Here is a 22,257-nt window from a genome sequence, read left to right as displayed (position 1 = left end):
TCCAGGCTTTACTCAGCTGCTGGCTTTCTTTTAGTTAGAAGGAATTTCATTATTACCAATATGATACCAAAGCTGTGCTTGTTTTTACAAGCCATGCTTTGAGGATATATTTTACATTTAACAAAAAAAGATAATCCTAAAACAGTGAGTTGTTATCTGAAGAATAAGAGATGAGAGCAGCAGATGAGGCTCAATGCCCAACTTCAATTTAGTTGAGTTCTACTTCATAAAATACTTGACTACTTCTGAAATCAATTGAAAGAAGAATATCCACTTTAAGATTATCTGACTGGCCTCATTAGAGGTTTTATTAGTCAGTTTCAACAGTTTCATTCATGTGGGAAGACATGTTTACTGTTACTCAATGTCATCAATTTTCAACGCTTAGCTGAAAAAAAATCCATCTGTTCCTCTGCTTAGCTGTAGTTTAATTGAAACGCTGTTTTCATAGTGGTGAATACTGTAATAATGTTGTTCGTTTAAGTTGAAGCTCATTCTGCTGTTGCAATTCTTGTCTTCTATGATTCATGCTGTGCCAGAATTCACTTTTTTTCACATCAGAATAAAAAAGCAAGCAGCAACCCCTGTTTCACTCTGTGCCACAGACTGTCGGACCCTTTCGCCATCTCTTTCTCTCTCTCTTATCCTGTCGGTGTCTCTCTCTCATCATCTCTACCTCGTTGTCCTGTGGCGGCAGTTGGTAGAGGAGCTGTTGGACCCTGTGCTTCTCTCCGGAGCTGTTGACATATGGCACCTTATCCTCTGGCAGACAGGAGAAATACATCTGGACCTGTGGGTCAAGACACATAGAAGACGCTAAGAAATTCCATCCTGTCAGTCCATTTGTCGCTTTTGTTTTGCACACTCGTTTTGGGAAGGAAGAAGATGGAGTGTGAGACTCCCAGTTTAAAAGACTCTATTTTTGTCATTCTCTTTGTGTTACTATGGTCAGATAGACCACATAAACTAGTGAGACATGTCACAGCCCAGAGGCTACAGTGTTTTCAACATGTTTTAGATCAGGCAGACGAGAGGTCAGCTGGACGGCAGTGGAGAATGACTGCTGCTTCATGTGTCATTTTTGTGACACCATGAGAGCAAACACGTCAATCTCAATCAAGTCACAAGCCCTCAACTGTGAAATCTCTCCACATATAAGAGACAGCAAAGGACTAGCAATGTTAATGTTTGCCTTTGATAATTGCTGCTGACAGGGAAATAAGAAACAGTGACATTTTTTATGTGTATTTGCATAGAAAAAACATGGGGATACATGAGAGTGCTCAAACACTTTCTGAACATGACTATCACACTAATGAACGTAAAGAAAATGCATAGCCAGATGTTGGGTGCTAGCATGCAGCTCCACTAATCCACTAGTAAGGCATAGAGAACAGCATGTCTGCACACATAACCTTATTTGAACTAAAACCACATCCTGTTCAGCTTCGTCCACAAGTTACTTTATATTGGGATTTAAATTTTTGGTGTGCTCACAATCTTAAATTTGACTTCAATAAACTGATTGCTATAAAACAAGGAGTGGGAAAGAGAGGGTGTTGACTGGACGACTCCTGGAGGAAAAATAGCAGGCCTACCTGCTCAGGCCTGACTCCCGGTGGCACCCAAGCATACTCCTCCAACGCACACCCAGAGTCATCGTCTGAGGTGGAGCTCCTCTGGAAGCCCAGGGATATCTTTCCCATCTTTCCCCCAGTACGAGGCTCCATCTCCAGGCCTCGAGGCAAAGGACGCTCCCCTCTTTCACTGCGCTGCAGGTTCATCACACACGAGTGCTGTGCAAAAAAAAAGAAAGAGAGGATTTAGGAATCACATTTACAGAACCCATCCTTAATTTTTGAAATTGCTTGTTCAATCCCTTCCCTATTTGCTTGATATTCATTTAATTATACTCAAAGCCTTGGCTTTTACCTGTTCAGTTCTCATCACTGTCTGGCTGGGACAGTGCTGATCTGGGATTTTTTAGCACTTATGGTAAATTCCTCTGTATCTTGTATATGCCTGTCATCCCATCAATTAGTTGTAATCTCTGTGTTTCTCAGAAAGATAATTGTTTTTCCCAGCAGTATTAAAACAGTTTAACATAACAGCTCAAACAAATATTGAGAAGAGCAGCAACTGCTCTTTGAAAACAGGGAAGCAGAGAAAGAAGGGCAAAGTTTCTCCTTAACATATCACACAATTTCCATCCTTTCACAATTCAACCTCTTGAGTCACAATAAAGAATAACTAATTTGTCATTTTCCATCCCATTAGTGTCGTAAGTCACACTTCTTTTGTTTATCCATTACAGAATTATGCTTAAGAAAATTCCCAAAATACTACTAGACTAGCCTCACAGGGAACTTCTGACAAATTTAGGATGATATATAATGGAAAATAATAGCAGGCTTTTTCCAGTGCTCTTGCCAGCTATACTGGTCTTATCTCAAACTGCATGAAAGACACATGAAGATCAAACATCAGCACTGCTGGACACATAGGGTTTAAAAGTCTGTATTTCCTTTTACATCTTCTGTATCAGGGTACAAATCTGTGCATTTACTTGCTGTGTCTTCCAAATTAAAGATCTTGTTGGGACATTTTACTTTGTGAAAACAGGTGTACATGTACACCATATACATTTAGACACCTCTTTGAAAGTAGGATTGTAAGCTCTGGATGTAACGTGATGCAACAGAAATTTTCAACTGTTAAGCACCAAACATCTGTTGCTCTTATCTGTTTGCTTCAAAGGACTGGATGTTGTGAAACAGGTGTATGTAGCCTACAACAGTGATTAATGGCTATGTGCAGGAAATCATGTTGCATAAATGGACGACCATGATCAAGAAAATGAAAGAGACAACAAATAAAGAGGTGAAAAAAAACCCCCAAAACAATCAACCTTTCAAACAATCATAAGCAAAACTCCACTCAAAGACTGCAGCATGAATTCACTTTAAGCAGCATTTCAAACAGGTTTTTTTCTTCCTTGTTACAAGCTGATAACAGTCGGACTGTTACATGAAAAGGGATTAATCAGTCTCGTTGTCATGTGTCTCCCGCCTTTAGCAGTAGTCCTTCTTATCTCTGCAGACATGTTCTTCAGAGCCCTCTCAGCCTGATAACTGCACTTTGGTCAAAGGTGTTGAAAGACCCACTTGCGATTTGCCCTCCTCTGCCTCTTTGACATGCAAATCTCTAATGGAACTTGTTTGGGTGAAGACAGTCAGAAACTTCACACTGGCCCTCAAAATTGTATGTAGGTTTGATCTTCTACACAAAAGAAGCACCGTGAGGTACGTTAGGGTCTTAATGGTGACTTAACTGTGACTGTAGAGCAGTTAAGTTCATTTAGACCAATGGTTGTCCTACGAGATAATCAGTTGCTTAGGGACTGTATGAAAATTATTGAGGTTGGGAGGAGGGTGAACTTTACTTGTTAAAATAGCAATACGCTCACCAACGTTATCAATATTACTCTTTTTTGATTTCTACTCAACCCAAATTTCATTGGAGCAATAACTTTTACACAGCCCAAATTACACATTAAAAATGTTTGTTTTGGTAAATATAACAAATGGTGCACTCTGTTAACAGGCCTTTCCAGAGTCTCAACTTTTAAATACAGAGCAATTACCACTGTCAAAGTTCTTGTTGTTTATATTCAAGTTTACTGTAGTACCTAAACACCTTTTTACATCATAAATTGGTGCCATAGTTTGTTGTGCTATGTGCTCACCGTTCCTTTTTGCCTTTTTAAAAAAGCCTCAGCTGAACTCACAATCCAAACGTTGTAGTTTTGTAGGCCTGTCCTTGTAGAAATGTCAACTCTGTCTTCTCAGTTCACCCTGAGGCTGCACCATGTAGTCAAAGCCCAGTAACAAGACTGAGGAAATATTAGCATTCCCAAAATTAGCATACAGTTGAATAAAGCCCAGGGCCTCAAAACACTGAATTTACAGATTAGAAATGCTGTTTAAAGTCAAACCAAAGCTCTTATCACAGAACAAAGGAGTATGCTTTGTTCTTCAGTGACTAATCTATCAGGTTTTATGGTTAGATAGATAATGTTATCACCCAGAAGCTTTTCTTTACCACTTCTGCTTTATCTCGCCTAACCCAGTTAAGACCAGTGAGTGGTGCAATTTTTTTCCTCGAGATTATTTTGAGCCACTATCTCAACAGCTCCATTGTTGTTTGCTAGATATTTTTGTGCAGCTTGGAGTTTAGGAATAAGGGGGCATTAAGGCTTGTGTTTTTCAGTGACAACATGGGTGCAAGTTTGGTTTACAACAAAACATTGACATGAACCTCATTTTGATTTTTTACAATTACTTCTTTTGTCTGACCAGTTGTCCAAAATGGGATATTCAGATTACTATCACATATGACAAAATACAACAGCAAATTACCTCTTCAGAGAAACTGAACCAAAGAATGGTTTGCATTTCAGCTAGTAAAGTGACAAAGTTTATTGTCAAAATAAACTCTAGCTTGGTATCCTTTTATTCACCACCCTTTCTAGTGATTTCTCTGTCTTTTTCTGCCTTTCATCCTAAGTTAAGGAGGAAAGGTGACTGCAGATTCCTGAGCCAACATACACAGCAACTCACATTACAGCATGTCACCCGTTGGCAATAACACAATGGCTGTCTTTGTCAAAAACAAAAACAAAATGTCCAACCATTCCTCCTTTAAACCCAGGCCATGGTGGAGACATGACAGGAGGAGGTTAACGGGGTTAAAAATGGAAACCTTTTGAAAAAAGAGTCACAACATTGGGCTTGTGTAAATATGGGCCAGATGTAGCCAGCTAACGGTTAATCACATGTGCCTCCCCCTCTTAACTGACACTTTTAAGGGGGCTCTCCTTCACCGAAGAATTAGTAAGTCAAACACGTATTATTTTCAAACGAACACAACCTGCGGCAAACTAAAGGAATACATCCTAATTTACCAAGAAATCTGACTTTTACGAATTACACCAAAGCGTATCATTCTCTCAGACCGGAGATATCTATTAAAATATCAAGCTGGTAAAATAGTTGCAGTTTCAGTAACCTGCAGTTAATTCAAAGGGCAGATATGGTGATGTTGCGCACTTGCTGAAACCAAAACCGTTAAAAACAGAATATTTTTCCTTGATGTTATGAGATTTGCTTTAGGAAAACCATTAAATTGTGGAGTTCAAAGGCCGAGGTCATCGCTCTTTGACTCGCGAGGAGTGTTATTTTAAGGCCAAATGGATGTCAGGGGGTGCACAGGAGACTTAACACAGCTGGAGAGACCACCTACACACACATACTCACACACTATATCACAAATAGAGTAATATATACATGAAGGATCACCTCTAAGACACAAAGCACTTTAATCTTTAGCCAAGCTTAGTAATTGATCCTCCTCTGCTCTTTCTCAGCACATTGTTGCTTAAAACCAAGGAAATCTCCCACAGTCCATTGCATGTCTCCTCATCAACAGATCTAAGTAACAGTGGAACTTAGGTCCAAGCATTCTCTGCAAAAGGGCTCTTCATTCAAAAAAAATGTTCCACTTACTGGAAGTACTCATCTACTTTCCTCCTACCTCCAGGAAAAGCATCTCCTTTTCCACCTTCACATAAAGCTCTCATTCACTTCCACAATTCCCTGGTCACACAGCACTCGAGCTTTGGCTACATGTCTGCAGCATAAAGCTCAACGGATCCATGCTCTAATCAGATTCAGATCCCACTCAGGCAGGAAGTATTCCTGCAACGCCTCAGCTTTATGAGGGTCACAGTCATCCAAAAGGGAAGTCTCAAAATATGCACTCACTCTGTAGCTGGGGAACAATCCATTTGCTGATCCAAAATTTCAAGTTCCAAAGAGCAAGGACGAGGGAAGAGAATTGACGTCTCTATCTGAAGTGTCTCTGATCCCTGTGAGTGTGTGGGAGTGAGTGGGTGAGTGTGTGTGTGTGTGTGTGTGCTCTTGGGGCAACCAAGCCTTGTCGGCCCCTCCCTCATTCCTCCCCTCCAGAGCAAATCGCCTGCCACTGCACTTCAATCTCATACATGCACACACACACACACACACACACAGTCAACACCCCACCTTTCCCCAGACTCTTTCCTCCACTAGAGTGACACCAAGCCCTCCACCCCACCCCCCAACTCGGTTGCAGGATTCCTGAGGACCAGATGACATATCCAACCTACTCTCACACTCACATTTTTCTTTCAGCCTGACATTTTATTCTTTCTGAATGTTTTGTTCCACAAGCCAGACAGCTGTTCACTCTCTATAAAAGAAAGTAGTCAAGGCTAAATAATCCAAAGTCAATTTCAAACTCAGCTCTTCCTTCCTTATTGAAAAGACTTGTAATTTCATTTGTTAGATTTTTACCATGCATCACAGTGAACAATTTCACAGCACTTTCCAAGAGGAGAACACAGGAACCGTCCAAGACAAAATTTCTATTTATGATGCAAATGACTGATCCCCCCCAGCTCTCGCTGTCATTAAATGGTTCCTGGGGTCATCCAGGCTGATCAACCTCATGGCTCTTGCTCTAATAATGTCACATCAATTTCAACTCAGTGGCTGAGTGTTTTTGGCCCAGATGGTCCACAATCTCAGCGACAAAACTGATCATTTGTGTACTCATCTGAGCTAATTTAGAGTACAGTGTTTGACTATAAATGCTATTTAATGAAAAACCTTATTTTATAAAATAGCTAACAGCACAAAGCTGAGGCAAATTACGGTGAAAGGACATCAGTGAGGCTGAACTTGTGATAACTTACTTCTGTCCAGAAACAAATTGCCTATTATCACCCTTTAATGGCAAACTTTTATGGCAAACTTTGTACAACTGATGAATGTTATGTAACAGTCACTTTCCTTTTAGCTCTAATTTTGATCTCAACTGACTTCTGAGAAAAATATCACGCTTTTTAGTTGCTAAATGCTCTGCTACGTGGAAGAGCAAGTCTGGGATACACGACAGATGAATAGCAGTTGTGTTTTTCTAATTTCTGGAGTCTACTTGGAGGACATACCCCACAGATGCATGCACACATATTCCATAGTAACTCAGATGTGGAATTATTATAAAGTATAATTTTGGCTTATCTTTGTCTATCTGTTGTTTGGAGGAGCATGATGGGATTTTAGAGAAACAGAGCTACCTATTTTGGCCAAAAAAGGTGCTGATGAGAGCTGTGAGTGTGAACCAATATAACAGTTGCGGGCCAGAAAACCAAAACAATGAGATGAAAGATGCAATAAAACTCCATGATGCTGTAGTGATAATTCTGTGTTGGCTCATAACCTCTTTCCCATGTGATCCATTAAACTCCTTTATGTCTTCTTGAAGCTTTTCCTGGTTAAATATTCACTGTGCTTCCTCCAAAGTCAGCCTCATCCATCTTGGGAAATTTTCATGCAGGGGATCTGTCTGCTGACCGTGTCAATGATACCACCACCCCCTTTCTATTTTGGAGATCTGAATGAGTGAGAGGAGAGGGGTCCCCCCGTCCCCATCTCTCACTTCAGCACAGCATCACAATGACATTATTGTCAAAGAACACTTCACTCACCTCAGGAAACTCCTGACAATCTGGCAGAAGTGTTCCAAAATGAGATATCCACCATGTGAAAAGGGTGACAATTGCATTACTAATTATAAATGTTAATGTTGAACATGTTGTACTGGAGAAAGTGGGGGGAAAGCGCAGAAACCCAATCTGCACACAAAACTGTGGACAAATAAAAGAAAAAATCACTTGATGCCTGGGGAAGTTTGATATAATTTATTTGGACAACCTCCATGCCATCCGTCATTCTGAAAGGCTGGAAAGCAACAACGGCTTCTTTTAAGGAGTCTAAAATGACAAATGAGTTTACTCAATTGTCCAGGAGACAAAGACATCCTCTCCCGTGACAACCCCACACAGTGACTTGCAAAGACGGCAACAGAGCTGTTTGTCACATGCCAAAATACCTGTTAGAAATGAGAAATGACTCCGTTAGCTAACTAGCTTAGAAGAGCGAGATAAAGTGAGAGATACTTTGTGTGCATAGAGATGTGATTGTCTATGTGCTTTGCCAATATGGCCTTCTTTCCTGGCATGCCGACGCATATTTGAAGTTGAGAGAGAGGAGAGAGACGGAGAGCAGCTTGGCAGTCCAGTCAGAGGGTAAACCTTTCAGAAAAGCTCTCAAGTTTTCCAGGGGTCTTGGCGCCACTCTGCAAAAGCCACTTTGTGTTTAACCCTCCGAAAGATGTGCATTAAGTTTCCTGAGATGTTTATCTCGATATGCATTTCGAAAGCTCTGGAAATCACATCTCAGGCAGACGGGTAAAGGGGAAAAGCTCTATATTTGTGAGAGGCAAGTATTTTATTCTGATGACGAAAATAGACAATGAGTGGGTGAGGAATGCTCCAGTGTGAATAGAGGACAGGTCAGACGATGAGTGGCTTTATCCCAGACAATGGGCAGATATCAGCCTTTCAGACTTGTGGCCAAAGACCCATAGTTCTTTAGAAATCACAAGAGGACAGTTGACCTTGCTGTCTCCTCTGCTTCCTTGCTGGAGAGAGAAGGCAAAACACTGCAGAATGTCTTACTGTTGGAGTTAAAGATTTGGTTATCTTTTGCAGGCAAGGAACATAATGGAAAGAAGTCTTGGACTTGTATTATTCTTTATTTTTGGATTCATGAATTTTATTGGGCTTTTAAATTTATAGGATCACAATGAAACTGCCGACCCAGTTCTCTATTTGCAATATAAAATTGTTTTTTAATAGGTCATAACCCATTATAAGGCCTAGACGTCATGCGTCAGCGGTCTGCAAAGCCAATGAACATGTGCTGAATGGACGATACCCTGGTCTCATTCACATGTCTTAGGCTGACGAGCAGGAACTAACTAATGGAGGGTTTATGCAGTGGCTTTTGACCCCAGCGCTTACAAACACAAACATGTGATACACACATAGCACACGTGCACAAATGCAAAGTTTCACCAAGAGTTAGAACTGGTTTAATTTGAAATCTCATTCATCTTGGAAAATGGCAAATGCTCAGCGATATTTGAAACTATATCACTTCACTTGCAGCTTCACATTTCACAAGAAGCTTTTAAAGGCTGACAGATCCACCCACAACTGTTCTAAGGTAAAGAAAACACAGTGGCTTCAAATGAAAAAAATGAATCTGATTTCATGGAGGAACCTTTGGCTGATATCCAGTGTTTTAAAAGGACTTTACTGGCCAAAAATATTGGTCAACCTTGAGCCAAGTAAAGTCACTAGTAATTTTGACAGCAAACGTTTGATCAGGTCTCTCAAAGGACTTTCTGAGCAGAGTTTTCTTTCCTTGGCAAATGCTTTGCACTGAGGTTCAGACAAGATCTAGTGGCCTTTTCTATACTTGAAATCCAAGACCAAGTCTGGACTGCACACTGACTGCACACACACTCTTACACATACCAGGCACACTTACTCACTCCTTCTGTCTGAACATTTCATTTATCTCTTGGAACAGAACACTGACTGGCGATTTGGCCTTTTCTTAACCTTTATTGTTCTGACCATAAGTGCTCTTTTCTGCAGCGTTGTGCTTCATTTTCATTTATAACAGTCATTCACACCTGGACTCTACCAGCACTATGTTTCAACCCCAGGAGGCAAGAAGAGGTTTTAAATGATCCCTTCCAATGCAAATATAAAGGGAGACATCCCTCTGGTTCTTTAAAACAGCAATCAACAAGGACATTTACATGTCCCAACTTGTCCCAACAAGACAGTTCCTCAAAAAAAAAAAAAAAAAAAAACTAAGCTAAGAGCATGAAGACCATTCCTGATAATAAAGTAGCATAAAGTATGAATACATTATGACATGACAAGATTGTGCAAATAAATCTCCAGCAAAAGTCTTGAAAAAGCTACCGTAACACTCTCACCTGTCTGACCAAGTTGTGTCTGGTCTGTCTGAAGCCTACATATGTTTATAGTTGTCCTAAGGAGCTACATCTGAAAGCAGGACCCAAAGCCTTCCATCATAGAGACGGAAGAGACCCAATGAGCTGTACAAATAGGATAATGATTTTTGTTGGTCTCAGATAGTCACTCATTATGTTAGTTACAAGAACAATCTTGAGAAGATTCCTAACACAACAAGTAACACTGCCGAACCAAAGCTGACAAGCCCAGACAAATAAATCACCATGGGGGCATTTCAGACTCTGAAAGTGGAACTTGATTTTCCAATAAAGATCATCCTCCAACTGCAAGTAAATTTAAAATTTAGTTCTCTGTGTAGCCCTGTGATAAATGGACTGCTTTGTTGTTAACATAGTTACACCAATACCTGCAAGACAAATCTCTCCATATGTTGTTTTACAAATAAAGTCATCTGTATCCTGACTGTAACTATTTCTGATTTAAATCAGCAATGTCCCACTTACATAGGCCACATGCACAAAAGCTGACAAACCAGCCCACAAACATATCTGCTTTACAAAATGCCTCAGATCCCCGTCTCAATTCACATCCATTATGCCTCCCCATTCAGCCACATTCACACCGACAGACGCCTCTCAGCAGCCTTTCACACCAGGAAATGGATCTTTAGCCCTCGCTAACAAGGCCCACCAGCTCGACTCGCTGATGGTCCATGGAAGTGCAGCTCAGTGGGCTCACCAGGTTGGTGTTAATATTCCCTGACACTCCCAGGTTGAGTGTGATTTAAGTTTCTGGTCATAAAACCCTCTGCTGAGATTTGTTAACCACCGAAGGGTGTTCCCTACACACCTCTGGGACAATAGGAGCAGCAATAAAAATGCTGTAAAATTCAGGAAATTGTCAAGTAAGTGTGATGGAAGCTTCTGTAGGGACTGGGTTAGGAAGCTTCAGTTAAGATTCTTCTTCCTCAGAACAAGACTTACACCATTTACAAGTAAAATGCAAAGTAGGTAGTCTATTAGTGTTGATCTGTCTTTTGGCAATGTTGGTTGTCCAACACTTTGGTCCACACTAAAATCAACTCAATCTCAACTATTGGATTGATTGCCATGAAATTTTGTACAAACATTTATGGTGCCCAGAGGATGAACCTTAATGACTTTAAGCTGCTATCTTTAACTGAATCTACTTTTACAAGAGTACTCCCTGTCTAGACAGGAAACTTTTGCACATGGACCCTGCATTTGCAACCAGTGTTTGTGATTTTTCACAACATCAATAAAACTATCTGCTTCAGTGTTGGAAACTAGAGCCGACTTCAGTCACTAGCGTGCATCCAAGAGATGCTATTAAATGTTCTATTCATTCTCTTCCAAAATAGTGGATAAATCACTGCAAATTAAAACTAATTTCTTCTTCAATGCAGCTACTGTTCAGCCTTGCATGTGTATCTGTCAGTCTTCATTGTGCTTTTTGTTCAGCCTATATCCCTGCATATGTAGGCAATTATTTTGAAGTTCAACTGGATTTTCTATAAATCCCGTCGCTACTTGCAGGCTGATTAGAGTATGTTGAGGAATTATGGTATTTAAAAAATAATAGGGTTGTCCAAAACAGTACGGAGGCTCTCCCAGTACATGTTGAGAGCTAACTTATTCATTACTGTCTTTATTCTCATGATTTGGCAGGGTTTATCTCATTCAAACTTGCTTAATACGTGCTATTACCTGAATTGAACTGCATACAAGTTCAGATGGTCCCTGTAGGCAAAAAATGTCTTGCCAAGACCAAGTATCCTCCTGGATACAAACTGTTTCATCAGGGACCTGGGTTGTGTATCCCCTGTGGAAAAGAAGACTGATAATGGATGATGAAATGTATTACTCTAAATTTTATAATAATGGCAACCAAGATCTTAGATAAAAAAAAGATATGCACATATTTTTTTTCCACTGTGCAATATCTATCATTCTACACTCATACTACTTGCATTCCTACATTAGTTGTTGATATGTATCTACAAGAAAAAGACACACTCCTCCACACCTGTAATTTAGTACTGAATAAATGATTATCCCATTGGAGCCTGCACTGCTTCTATGTTGCAGTATTTGTTTAATAACACCACAGAGAGTACATCTTGTGGGTAATAAATGGCAATCCTTGGCACCAGCATACAGTGAGCACATTGTCCTTCCTTTATATTTCTGTCCAGTACATTGGATGATTTTAGATGTGCATGCACACATTTCCCCTGCCAAATCCAGTGAGCCTACCTTCCTCTCAGCAGCGAGTGATGCTAAAATCGCCAACTAAATCAAACAGAATCACTCTCAGCTGACCTCAGTGTGACAAATCTTTTATAATACCAGGAATTTGTATGAAAAAAGGGAGTAGCTTCACACACTCTAACCACTTCAGTGAGAGACTGGTAAATAAGTGAGAAACGCCATCAGAAATCTATAAAACTGAATATGAAACAATAGAAACCGACTGTCATTACAGTAAAGTGTGTGTGTAAGCGAGAGACAGAGAGGGAGAAGTGTGTCTGGTGCATCCCATCAAGCCCTAATTTGATATTGTTAAGTGATGCATTCCTCCTTTAACAAAAGCCAGAAGTCACTGTAACCACCACTGTGAAAGGTGGGTGCGTGTTTGTGTGTCTGAAACATATTAATAAAATCCCAGGCTGCTGTGATCACATTGCCTCACATATAAAGTGATTATTCTCTACAGGAGAGAACAAACAGACAGATATTTCTAACTGGAACAGAAATGAGCTGATAGGTGGATGATAAAAATGAAAAATGTCAAGAACCAGATGGTCTCATTCTTGTTGACAGGAAAAAAAGGTACATGTCACTGCAGTTTTATTTCAATTTAATTATAGGAAATGGATTATGTTCATCTTCCTGCTGCTTTTCAAAGAATAGTCAGAGATGAGCTGTTATTAGGTCGCAAGTGTAAGACTGTCAGGCAACAATAAGAGAAACCAGTTTCTGTTGCTTTCGTTAACAGGAAAATAAAAATGACAGACTCGAGCTGCATGTGTCAGAAATGAACTTGTTTTTTGTTTTTACTGGCCTTAACGATACTGTGATCTAAGAGAGATGCAGCATTGTTACTGCCATTACGTGCAGTCCTTCCATCAATCTATATATCCATCTGACTGATTTACTGTGTGTCACATGTTTCAGCCAAAACAAACAGATAAGTCAGGGCTTTTAATGAGCGGTGCCACTCATGTAAGTATCGCTTATGAAAAACAAAACCATAAAAAAGAGAGAGAGGAGAAAATGTAAAAACAGCTACCTATGATGACATATCACGCAAGACAAGCTGCAGCATTGCATCACATTTAGTATGGGAAAGCTGTGTGTGGTTGTATGTGTGTGTGTGTGTGTGTGTGTGTGTGTGTAAGAATCCCCAATGAATTCTGAATAAGAGATAGATGTAGGCCAGGGATTGGGGTTGTGTACACAGAGGCTTAATGGCAGGACCCTGGAGGGATGGCACATCAATCAAGCGGAACAGACAAACACACATTTATATGTATATACACACACACACACACACACACACACACACATAAACTGGCTGTGTATTACACAACCAGCACCCTCACTTTCCCATAATTTGCCACTGGAAATACAACAAGAGGTGGGAACGGCGGGTCTGACCAAGTTCACAGCCTCAGGCACTTTGTCACACTCAGGCTGAAGTTTGGCCTACATGGGCTGGCACAGTTCTCAAGGCAGCATAGTGTTGGAGAAGGGTGTGTGTTTGTGTGTGTGTGAAACTATATAGCCGTCAGTTCCAAAAGCAAATTCCCAAGGAGCTTTTTGTTTAGCTTTACAAGGGTTACAGAGCCAGCGATTGAGACAACAGAGGTTTTTAAAAGAGACGGGTAACAAAACAGCCGAGTGATATCAGCTTAGCTCAGCGCGACAACGGTAACATTTTGGTGGCGGGTTTGGATGCCACAAGGGCGACAGATATTGAGGCCATGTGTTACATGAAAGTAGCTTTGAGCTCCGTGCTTAAATAAACCCACTATCACAGGGAAAGTGGCATGACTGACCATTTTGCGGGGGGTTTGTCTCCTCTCCTCTCCAGGGCACTGTGGTTGAATTTGACCAGGCAGCCGCTGTTGGCATTCCACACTGACCCTCTAGTAGCGGGCCTGAGGTTCATGGGTAAACAGACAAGCCGTTTGGTGGGCTTGCTGTGTCATTTGGGAGCCTGTCTTACCTTCTTGCTGTCTATCTATCTCCTTCAACCCCCTGCCCCCCACTCCCAAGTCTTTCCTCTCAGCCAGCCATATCCTCAGTTGGCCTCTCTGTTAATTCAGACCTACCTGACAGTTCTGACTAAAACCTTCTGGGTTTACTATCTGTCCCATTTGGCGACAGGCTTAGCTCTCTAAACACACACTGAAGACTAATCTGCAACAGATGGGAAACGGACCGGGGAGGAAGTAGTATAAAAGGATATACAGCATATTTGTACTCCTCTGAACCAAACGATAGGGTTTCAGTGAAGTTCCAAGCAAAGCCGAAGGAGGGTTGTAATGATGTGCGCAGTGGCGGATCCCAGGGGCTTAACTGGACATTTTACTCAGAGATATAAGCTGTCCATCCGCAACCAGATGTCTGAAAGGGCCTGAAGGGGATTCTTGTGGGCTTTCTCTGAAGGGAACATGCACACTCACTCATTCACACACTCTAGCGGATCTATGTAAAGTACTGCATAAATCAAAACATATGGAAACAAGAAAATGTGTGGAGATACATACATGCGTACACATATAAACAAGCCCCCACATGTTGGATTTCACGGTTGGCTGGTTCGGGATAATGAACGCCTTAGCCCCCGGTTTACTGTCTGGTTTTTGAGGTCATTAGTGTAAACAACAAAAGACATTTATTTACTATCTCATTAATGCAAGTGGCAATTTAAGCTCCCATTCTCAGGCGAAAAAAAAAAAAAAAAAAAAAAAAAAAAAGGAGCGGATGGATCCAAAACCCAGACAACTGTCAAATCACTGTTTGTACTGGTTTTCCGAAGAGAATTTGGAAAGCCCCAAGCTTTCCTCAGCTCACCACTACGGCTGAAAATCTTTTACATTCTCCCTCTGTTGGAGATGAAATTGTCCTTGCTGAAGGACACAGTGTTGCTTGATTACATGCCATAGAGCACAACAAAAATTGAAGGCTTGTTTATATAGAGGGTAGGCCATGTAAGAAGGCAGTTTACCTCTTATAAAAACATGAACGCTATCTATTATGTTTTCCTGCCTTTTGCTAACTTTGTTTGCTGTTTGGTCCTATAACACAGTGTGTTTTAGAGCTTGTTCTACTGGATGCTATCCCTAAATCAACTGTGAGTAACTAAAATGATAAATCTGCAGCCCACAAAATCAAAATACTGAGCTGAAAGATGTTAAAACACTCCACAGAGCTTCAGTGTGCGTTTCTGACTACAACTGACCACTTTCACACTGCACATAGGCAGGACAGTATTATTTATAGCTGCTTTGATGTGTTTTTCAGACTGAAAGTAGGACTTCTGTGATGAAAGCAAAAACCAATGTGCAGCTTTTGGCAAATTTGGTGAAAATCCTGTAATTTTTCCCACCCTCACTTACACAGTATTTATCACAACAGGCCATTTCCTGACTCTGATTGGCATCAGATTGGATGGAGCCATTTCCGCTTTGGGTGAATTAAGAGGCTGGTATACCTCTGGGATGGTGTGAGGCAACATGGAGATACAGTGACAGATAGGACATGTCTCCAGAGAATTCTGCAGAGACAGTTGACCACCCAACAGCTGAGGGATTATGTCAATGTCAACTAAATTTTTCATCATAGGGATGTATTCTTGTAACGGGGCTACTTAAATTTGTCAACAAGCTTCAAAATTCTTCTCTACCTCATCTGCTTCCGTTTACTGAAGCATATTGACTGTGATTAGTTCATGAAAAAAACAGAGTTGAATTCGTGAGAATATCCTGTGTCATCTGAGGCTTCATGCATATTTAAAGAGAGGTGAAGTGTAGGACAGAAATGCAGGTAGGGGTAGAGGGAGAAAAGAGCAGACTGTCTCTGATTAGGCCTGAGTAGAGACATTCAGTTCAGGAGCTCTTCTTAGCCTCAGGAACACGCCGTCCAACACATGAGACCACGAGACTAATTTAAGGAGAGCAGGCAGGAGCTAAGTCATGTTCTCCTAAAGCACACACACACAAACATTAATCCCAGACTCACATAAAAAAGTGTTTCCCAGTATATCCATTTTGGAATATTTATTAGCAGTTATAATTATGTTGTTTTTGAGTTGTTCTGCCTTTTAAATAGAGCTATTGTTCGCAGGCGATGGCTCAGTAATGACTTTCTGCATCTAATATACTTAATTTTTATGCCAAAAAGGGTAGGTGTCACATTTCAGGACATTTTTCAAAATACTCTTTGCATGATGCAAACAGTTGCAAGCTTTAACTATCTTGATGAAAAAAGACCACGTTTGGATGACACGAAAATACTGTTGCATGTAAAACATGTATCTCCAAAATGTCAGCTTTTCACTAACAACAGCAGGATTGTTTTCGGTTCTGCAGTGATACATTTTTGACATTATCCAGTGGCTTTAGAAAAGGGTGGTTCCTTCATCTGAACTGAAAACATGAAACCACTGCACATCAAATTGTGAAACATGATCACGTTTAACTTCACAACAGCAACATTGTATGAGGGATGTAACACCAACAAACCAGAATCTGTTATGGAGACCTTTCATGTTTTTTCCCCAATCAAAAACAAAACAGAAAGCTATCATTTGTGTTCTGCCTCAGGGTGGTCATTTAACTGGGAATAATTACGTGGTTGTTGCGCAGCAATCTTGTCTTCCTATATGAGGCTGTACTTCTATCTATACTGTTTACTTGAGCTTTAAAGCCTTTTAATTATTATCATCTAATAATCATCACCTTTAATGTCTCCATAACCACTGCGGATGGCGACTGGCTGTGTCTGGGTGTGTGTATCTGTGTGTGTGAGTGGCTTTAATCATCATCAAATAGAGCTGTGTGTATAGGTAATTAAGGTGGTGCCAAATCGACTCTCACTCAGAGGCACGAGTCAGGAAGTCGCAACAACACCACAGCTTTGCTTCACTTAGCAAGTGCTGCGGGCAACTTTATTTCAACTTCTCTGCAAGTTTTAACAGAATTGAGTGCAGCTCCCTCTCAGAGTCCATTACTCAGTGACTGATATTCCTCTAAGCCCTGGATTACTTCTCCTCCCCACAAGCTGACCATAATACCAGGCTTGTGGAGACGATGCGGCCTGCAGGGTTTGGTCTCTAACCACTCAATGAGCACAAGGATCACGATTAGTGTTTGTAGATCAAGGACTGCCGTCCCAGCCTCCCCAGACACATTTACACACTGACTGCACCCTTCAACTCCTCTGCATAGCCATGGTTTATGGCTACTGTAAGCCAGTACACAATACTATCCTCTCTTTCACCTTTTACAGTGCAATATTTCCTTCAAAAACGAAGAACCTGAACTGGTGTTTTTGCTTGGTCTCAGCACTAAATGTATGCAATCACACAGATAACTAGGATAACTGGGTTGTACCCACATTAAAATTCATAATATTACTTTGAGACTTGTTTTCTCTCTGTTCTTCCAAGAAATGTCTTGTTCACTGTTCTGTTTCTCCTGTTCAGTGTTTGGCCCTTGACACACAACTGGAGGATAGCTGCTTGGCTGGTGTGTGTGTGTTTGTGAATGTGTTAGGGTGTGCTTTCTGAGGTTTGGAATGATTTACACAACCCCACACTCGATTAATTCCTGTATGACAGCACAAACTTGCCTGTGTGTACACATGCTGGTCTGAGGTATTAGGCTCACAGAGGAGCACAGACAGAACAGTGTTGACTTACTAATAGATGGAGGTCTCTCCTTTTTTTTTTTTTTCTTTAAGAGTCACACACACTCGCAAACACACACACAATTCACATTCATGTTTATGTTTCATATTGGTTCCATTTATTTAATCTAATGCCAATCTGTGCTCCAAGTCAAACACTGCCACAGAAGAAATCTGTGAAAGCTGGATGACCCCCCTGATCCAGAGTCAGCCGACGGCAAACCATCCAAAATGTGTATGCTGTTAGTTTGTATTTAGAATATTATCCACTGTGAATGTTAGAAACTGTTCCGAAACACTACACGATCTCCATTCAAAAGTTGCAGAATTTGTCTTCGTGTTGGTTCAAACGGCGACATGTTCTTTTGCATTAAATCTATTCTGCTTCAAACAAGAAAATGTAAAACACGGCAATCTTGAGCTCTTCAAACATTTTTACTGTTGTGATCAGATGAAGTGGTTTAACTAACGGGCCAATAGCACTAAATCCAGAACACCCTTGGTGGTTGAACAAAAAGGTTTTCCAGGAGACTGTCCAACAATATCAAAACAATCTCCAAGCTGGATTTCCTCTCTGGCACTCAAACCACACTGGAGAATGAGAATCTGGATTGCATATGAGAAAGGACTGTAGGATAAAGAACCTGAAAAATGAATGTGAATTTAGAATTAGTGCATAAACAAAAAGTGAGGGGGGCTGCATTTATAATCTGTCCACTTCTGCTGCCAAAGTTATGCTCATAATTGTGTGAGGCTACATATCCTGTCATCCTCTGTTTTCTGTTTAAACCTCAAAGGTCGTCTGCTCAAGAACTGCATCATCCTCCCCTGTGATTCACATCCTCCTGAGCAAGAACATCTTCTTCCTTTCTGCACTTTGACATGTTTAAATAAAAGCAACCTTTTCACCTTGGCTCTCTTTGTTATTTGTTAAACCAGCAAAATACCTTCCAACTTAACCATTAAGGATCCAAATGCCTCTAATCCAGCTTACTTTTGGGAAAAGCTCTTATTTGCTTTCTTTCGGAGAGTTAGCTGAAAAGATTGAGACCACATATCTGTATGCTAAATCTGAAGCTACTGCCAGCGGTTAGCTTTGCACAAAAACTGAAAGCAAGGAGAAACTACTGTCTCTGTTTAAAGGTATCAAAATCTGTCTACAAGCACCTTCAAAGATCTTTTATTTCTATCTTATTAGTTTAGTTCATGCTAAAAAACAACATTGACAACAATTTGTGGGTTTATGGTTGGTTATATGTCAGGCTATTTCTTCTGTTCTTATTGCTTACATCTATAGGTTAGGCTAAATGAACAATGAAATAGTGTCAGGCTTGCTGTGTACCCCTTCAATTATTTAAGCTAAGCTAACTAGCTGCTGGCTCTAGCTCCATATTATGTGTCGGGGAGAAAAGGACTGGTTGTCACACTTTTGACTTTCATTTGAATCACTCAGAAACTCTCTCCTCAATCGATTAGGCTTGTATTGCATGTTGTAAAAGTAAAGTGCCAGGTGCTCTCCTTAAGGTTATTCTGTTTAAAATATATGGACTGTATCCTGTGCACTGGTGGAAACAACCTCCTTCGTGGGGTTGGTAGTCACACACTAAGGGGTCGCTTGTCCCTGTGTCATTTTAATTGGGAAAACTAAAAAGTGAGGGAAAATTTGGAAAATGAGCTTTTAATGGTAGGGATTGTTTTAGTATAATCCCAGAAACTCAGAAGAAATTGGTGCTTACACTTTGACATAGAAAACACTAAAAATCTACTCACCTAAACGTTAACGCTGTCACTCATGAAATTCAGAAAATTTCAGAACCAACAATTTAAACAGCGCCCTCTATAGGGAGTGAGATCTAATGAATGTGACATGTTGAGCAATTTCTTCAAACTAATTCTAATGCTGCACACATTACTGCGGGTGATCGCATTAATTATATGAGATAAAGAATCCTGTAAGACCCTGTTTTTCATCAATTAAAATAAAATCAGTGCTGTGTCCTATAGCAGGTCATTTGAGCTGAGCATACCAATCATTTGAGCTACTGCCTGAGTCTCCCATGTGGTTCAAATGGCTGACCAATTAACAGCAGCTTAACTCCTGGTTCCAAACACCTCTCTCTCTCTCACACACACACACACACACACTCACACAAAAAAACACCCCTGCATGGACACAAGCATAAGAAAGCAACAGACGTACAGATCCACGAGCACTGGCGCCCTGTACCACACACAGACAAGCACACACACACACACACACACACACACACACACAGATACGTACTCATTAACAAAGGCTTAGTGTTGCAGAGTGTATACCCCCAGCAAAGTGTAGCATAGTCTGGCTGACTGGCCTCCCACAGAGGGGGAATACACCTCAGTCACCTGATCCCCAGCTGCTCTCATCCTGGATCAGCTAACTGTGCAGCAGTTTGTCACTCAAATACAGCAGCCAAGCTTGCATGGCATGAAAACTCCAGAGGACTGCCAGTGAAAGTGTACTTCAAATTTTAATGATCTCTAAATTTAAGCTGCAGATTAACATTCAGATATTTTTTTAGACTCATTCTAAAAGCCCACTGCTCTCAGTGCAGCATCTTCACAAATCTGTCCCACCACTAGGTGCCACCACTGGCCTCAGTACAGCACACAGCTCTGAAAAGTACATCTAAGGACTTCACTATGGGGCTCATTAAACACTCTTTGAACGCATTTTTCAGACATTTTGAGATAACAGCATCTCAGAAAAACGCAGATTAGTTCAATTATATAGAGAGAACCTCTCTCTCATAATCTTGAAGCAATTTGATTGTACTGAAGGTTTGTTTGAAAAGTACATTTCAGTCTGAGGTATGAGTGAATATGAGAAGATGCCGTCCCGTGCCGTCAGTTGTTGTGTGGCCGAAGTGATGTGGCTTCACTTTGTAATGTTTCTGTGGATCGTCTGTCGACAGCGGTGTGTGTCCGAAGAGATCAAGAGCCGCATTAAAAGACTCTGAGTGAGCTCGTAGAGAGATCAAGAGAGAGAGAGAGAGAGAGAGAGAGAGCGAGAGAGACCACCTGAGTGACACGCAACAGCTGAGTTCACACATCTGGAAACCAAAATGCAACCCCTCCATTAAGTCTTTACGCACACGCACTTTCCAAGCTAAACTCAGCCACAGTTTTCACTTTTTTTCTTTCCTCCTTCAGGGAACATGCCTCACAGAGCCTCAACTCTTTTTCTTCTCGCTTTGGTGTGTCTGACCCAGAAGTAATGGAGAGACAAATCGTTTCCATCTCTTAACCTTGTTGGTGCATGATGATTTCCAACAGATGAAGGCAAAAAATAAACCTGAGCGTCTCAGTACTTGACCTGCAGTATTTTCTTCATGATCACAAATGTTTTGAAAACTCAAGCATTCACAGACGACTATGTTCATTTAAAACAAGGCTGCATCGATTTGAAAATAAGATAATTATAAGATAGGATAATTATACTATAGTTAAGAGACCAATACAAGACACTTACCTCTCAGAAGCAACAACTTTGTCCGGGGTCGTGGTTGAATACTCCGTTTGTCAGAATAAAATCACGACTCTGGAAGCATCCGGGATGACTGCATCCAAACAAACACACTCAGTGCTGTGTGTTTGCAAGTCCTGATTCAGCTCGATGGATGTAGGCTTTTTTAGTGCATGGTCATGGACAGAAACAGAGACATACGGACGCGTACCGGGACTGAGCGCTGCGCAGCTCTGACACAAAGTTAAAGCGTCGAGAAATGACATTAGCGCTGCTCTGCGCCTATTGGTTTAAAGAGAAAGCCCTCACCCTCACCCCCGCCTCCCCACTCCACCTCCCCCCCTCACATACACGCCTCCCTCTCCTTCTCACATATAGGCAGACGGCATACTGTATACAGCCATGATTTTATGGATGTATTTTAGAAGCATAATCAAGTCCACATGGTCCAGCTTTCAAAAACATGCGATCTTCCCAGTAGAATAGCATAAAATATTTTAAGGTCAATGTAAACTCATTAGTGTCCACCACAGAGACTATGCCAGTTCCCATAGGAATACAGGAACAATTAGGCCTACATAATAAAATGTCCATTGGGTTCACTTCTTTTTCATAAAGAGTTTTACAAGGAATACCTGAATGAATTAGTTCTAGACTGACAATTACATTGGATTTATTAAAGTTGTGTAGGTGGTGTTTAACAGTTAACCTTCATGTGTATGGCATATATGTCACACTTATAGACTGGATAATAAATAGAGGACAGAGCCTCCACAAAGTCACTCATTGGTTTGTGGACTTGTACTATGAAACTGTGTGTGTAGCTGTATAAAAGTGACGGAGTCCTTATCTGGACA

At 40.9% G+C, this 22,257-nt stretch overlaps 1 protein-coding gene across 3 annotated transcripts in view; it reads right to left on the bottom strand.

The window, feature by feature from the left end:
- prickle1b (prickle homolog 1b) overlaps window positions 1–21,667 on the bottom strand; it is a 28,488-nt gene extending 6,821 nt beyond the window's left edge. The window contains exons 1-4 of one of the 3 annotated variants that reach the window (XM_046378672.1): window positions 21,407–21,667; window positions 11,686–11,800; window positions 1,599–1,796; window positions 677–790 (exon numbers count right to left, since the gene is read on the bottom strand). In XM_046378672.1, coding sequence (XP_046234628.1) covers window positions 677–790; window positions 1,599–1,784 — 300 coding nt within the window. In that variant the 5' untranslated portion in view covers window positions 1,785–1,796; window positions 11,686–11,800; window positions 21,407–21,667. Of the gene's footprint in view, window positions 1–676; window positions 791–1,598; window positions 1,797–5,822; window positions 6,084–11,685; window positions 11,801–21,406 lie in introns of those variants that run through there. The other 2 variants (XM_046378670.1, XM_046378673.1) reach the window with 2 other exon arrangements.
- Window positions 21,668–22,257: the final 590 nt, after the last annotated feature.

The sequence above is a fragment of the Scatophagus argus genome, chromosome 22 (assembly GCF_020382885.2).
Source record: "Scatophagus argus isolate fScaArg1 chromosome 22, fScaArg1.pri, whole genome shotgun sequence".
Classification (NCBI taxonomy): Eukaryota; Metazoa; Chordata; class Actinopteri; family Scatophagidae; genus Scatophagus; species Scatophagus argus.
The sequence above is the reverse complement of the archived record's forward strand: the minus strand, read 5'-3'. Positions and strand labels throughout refer to the sequence as shown.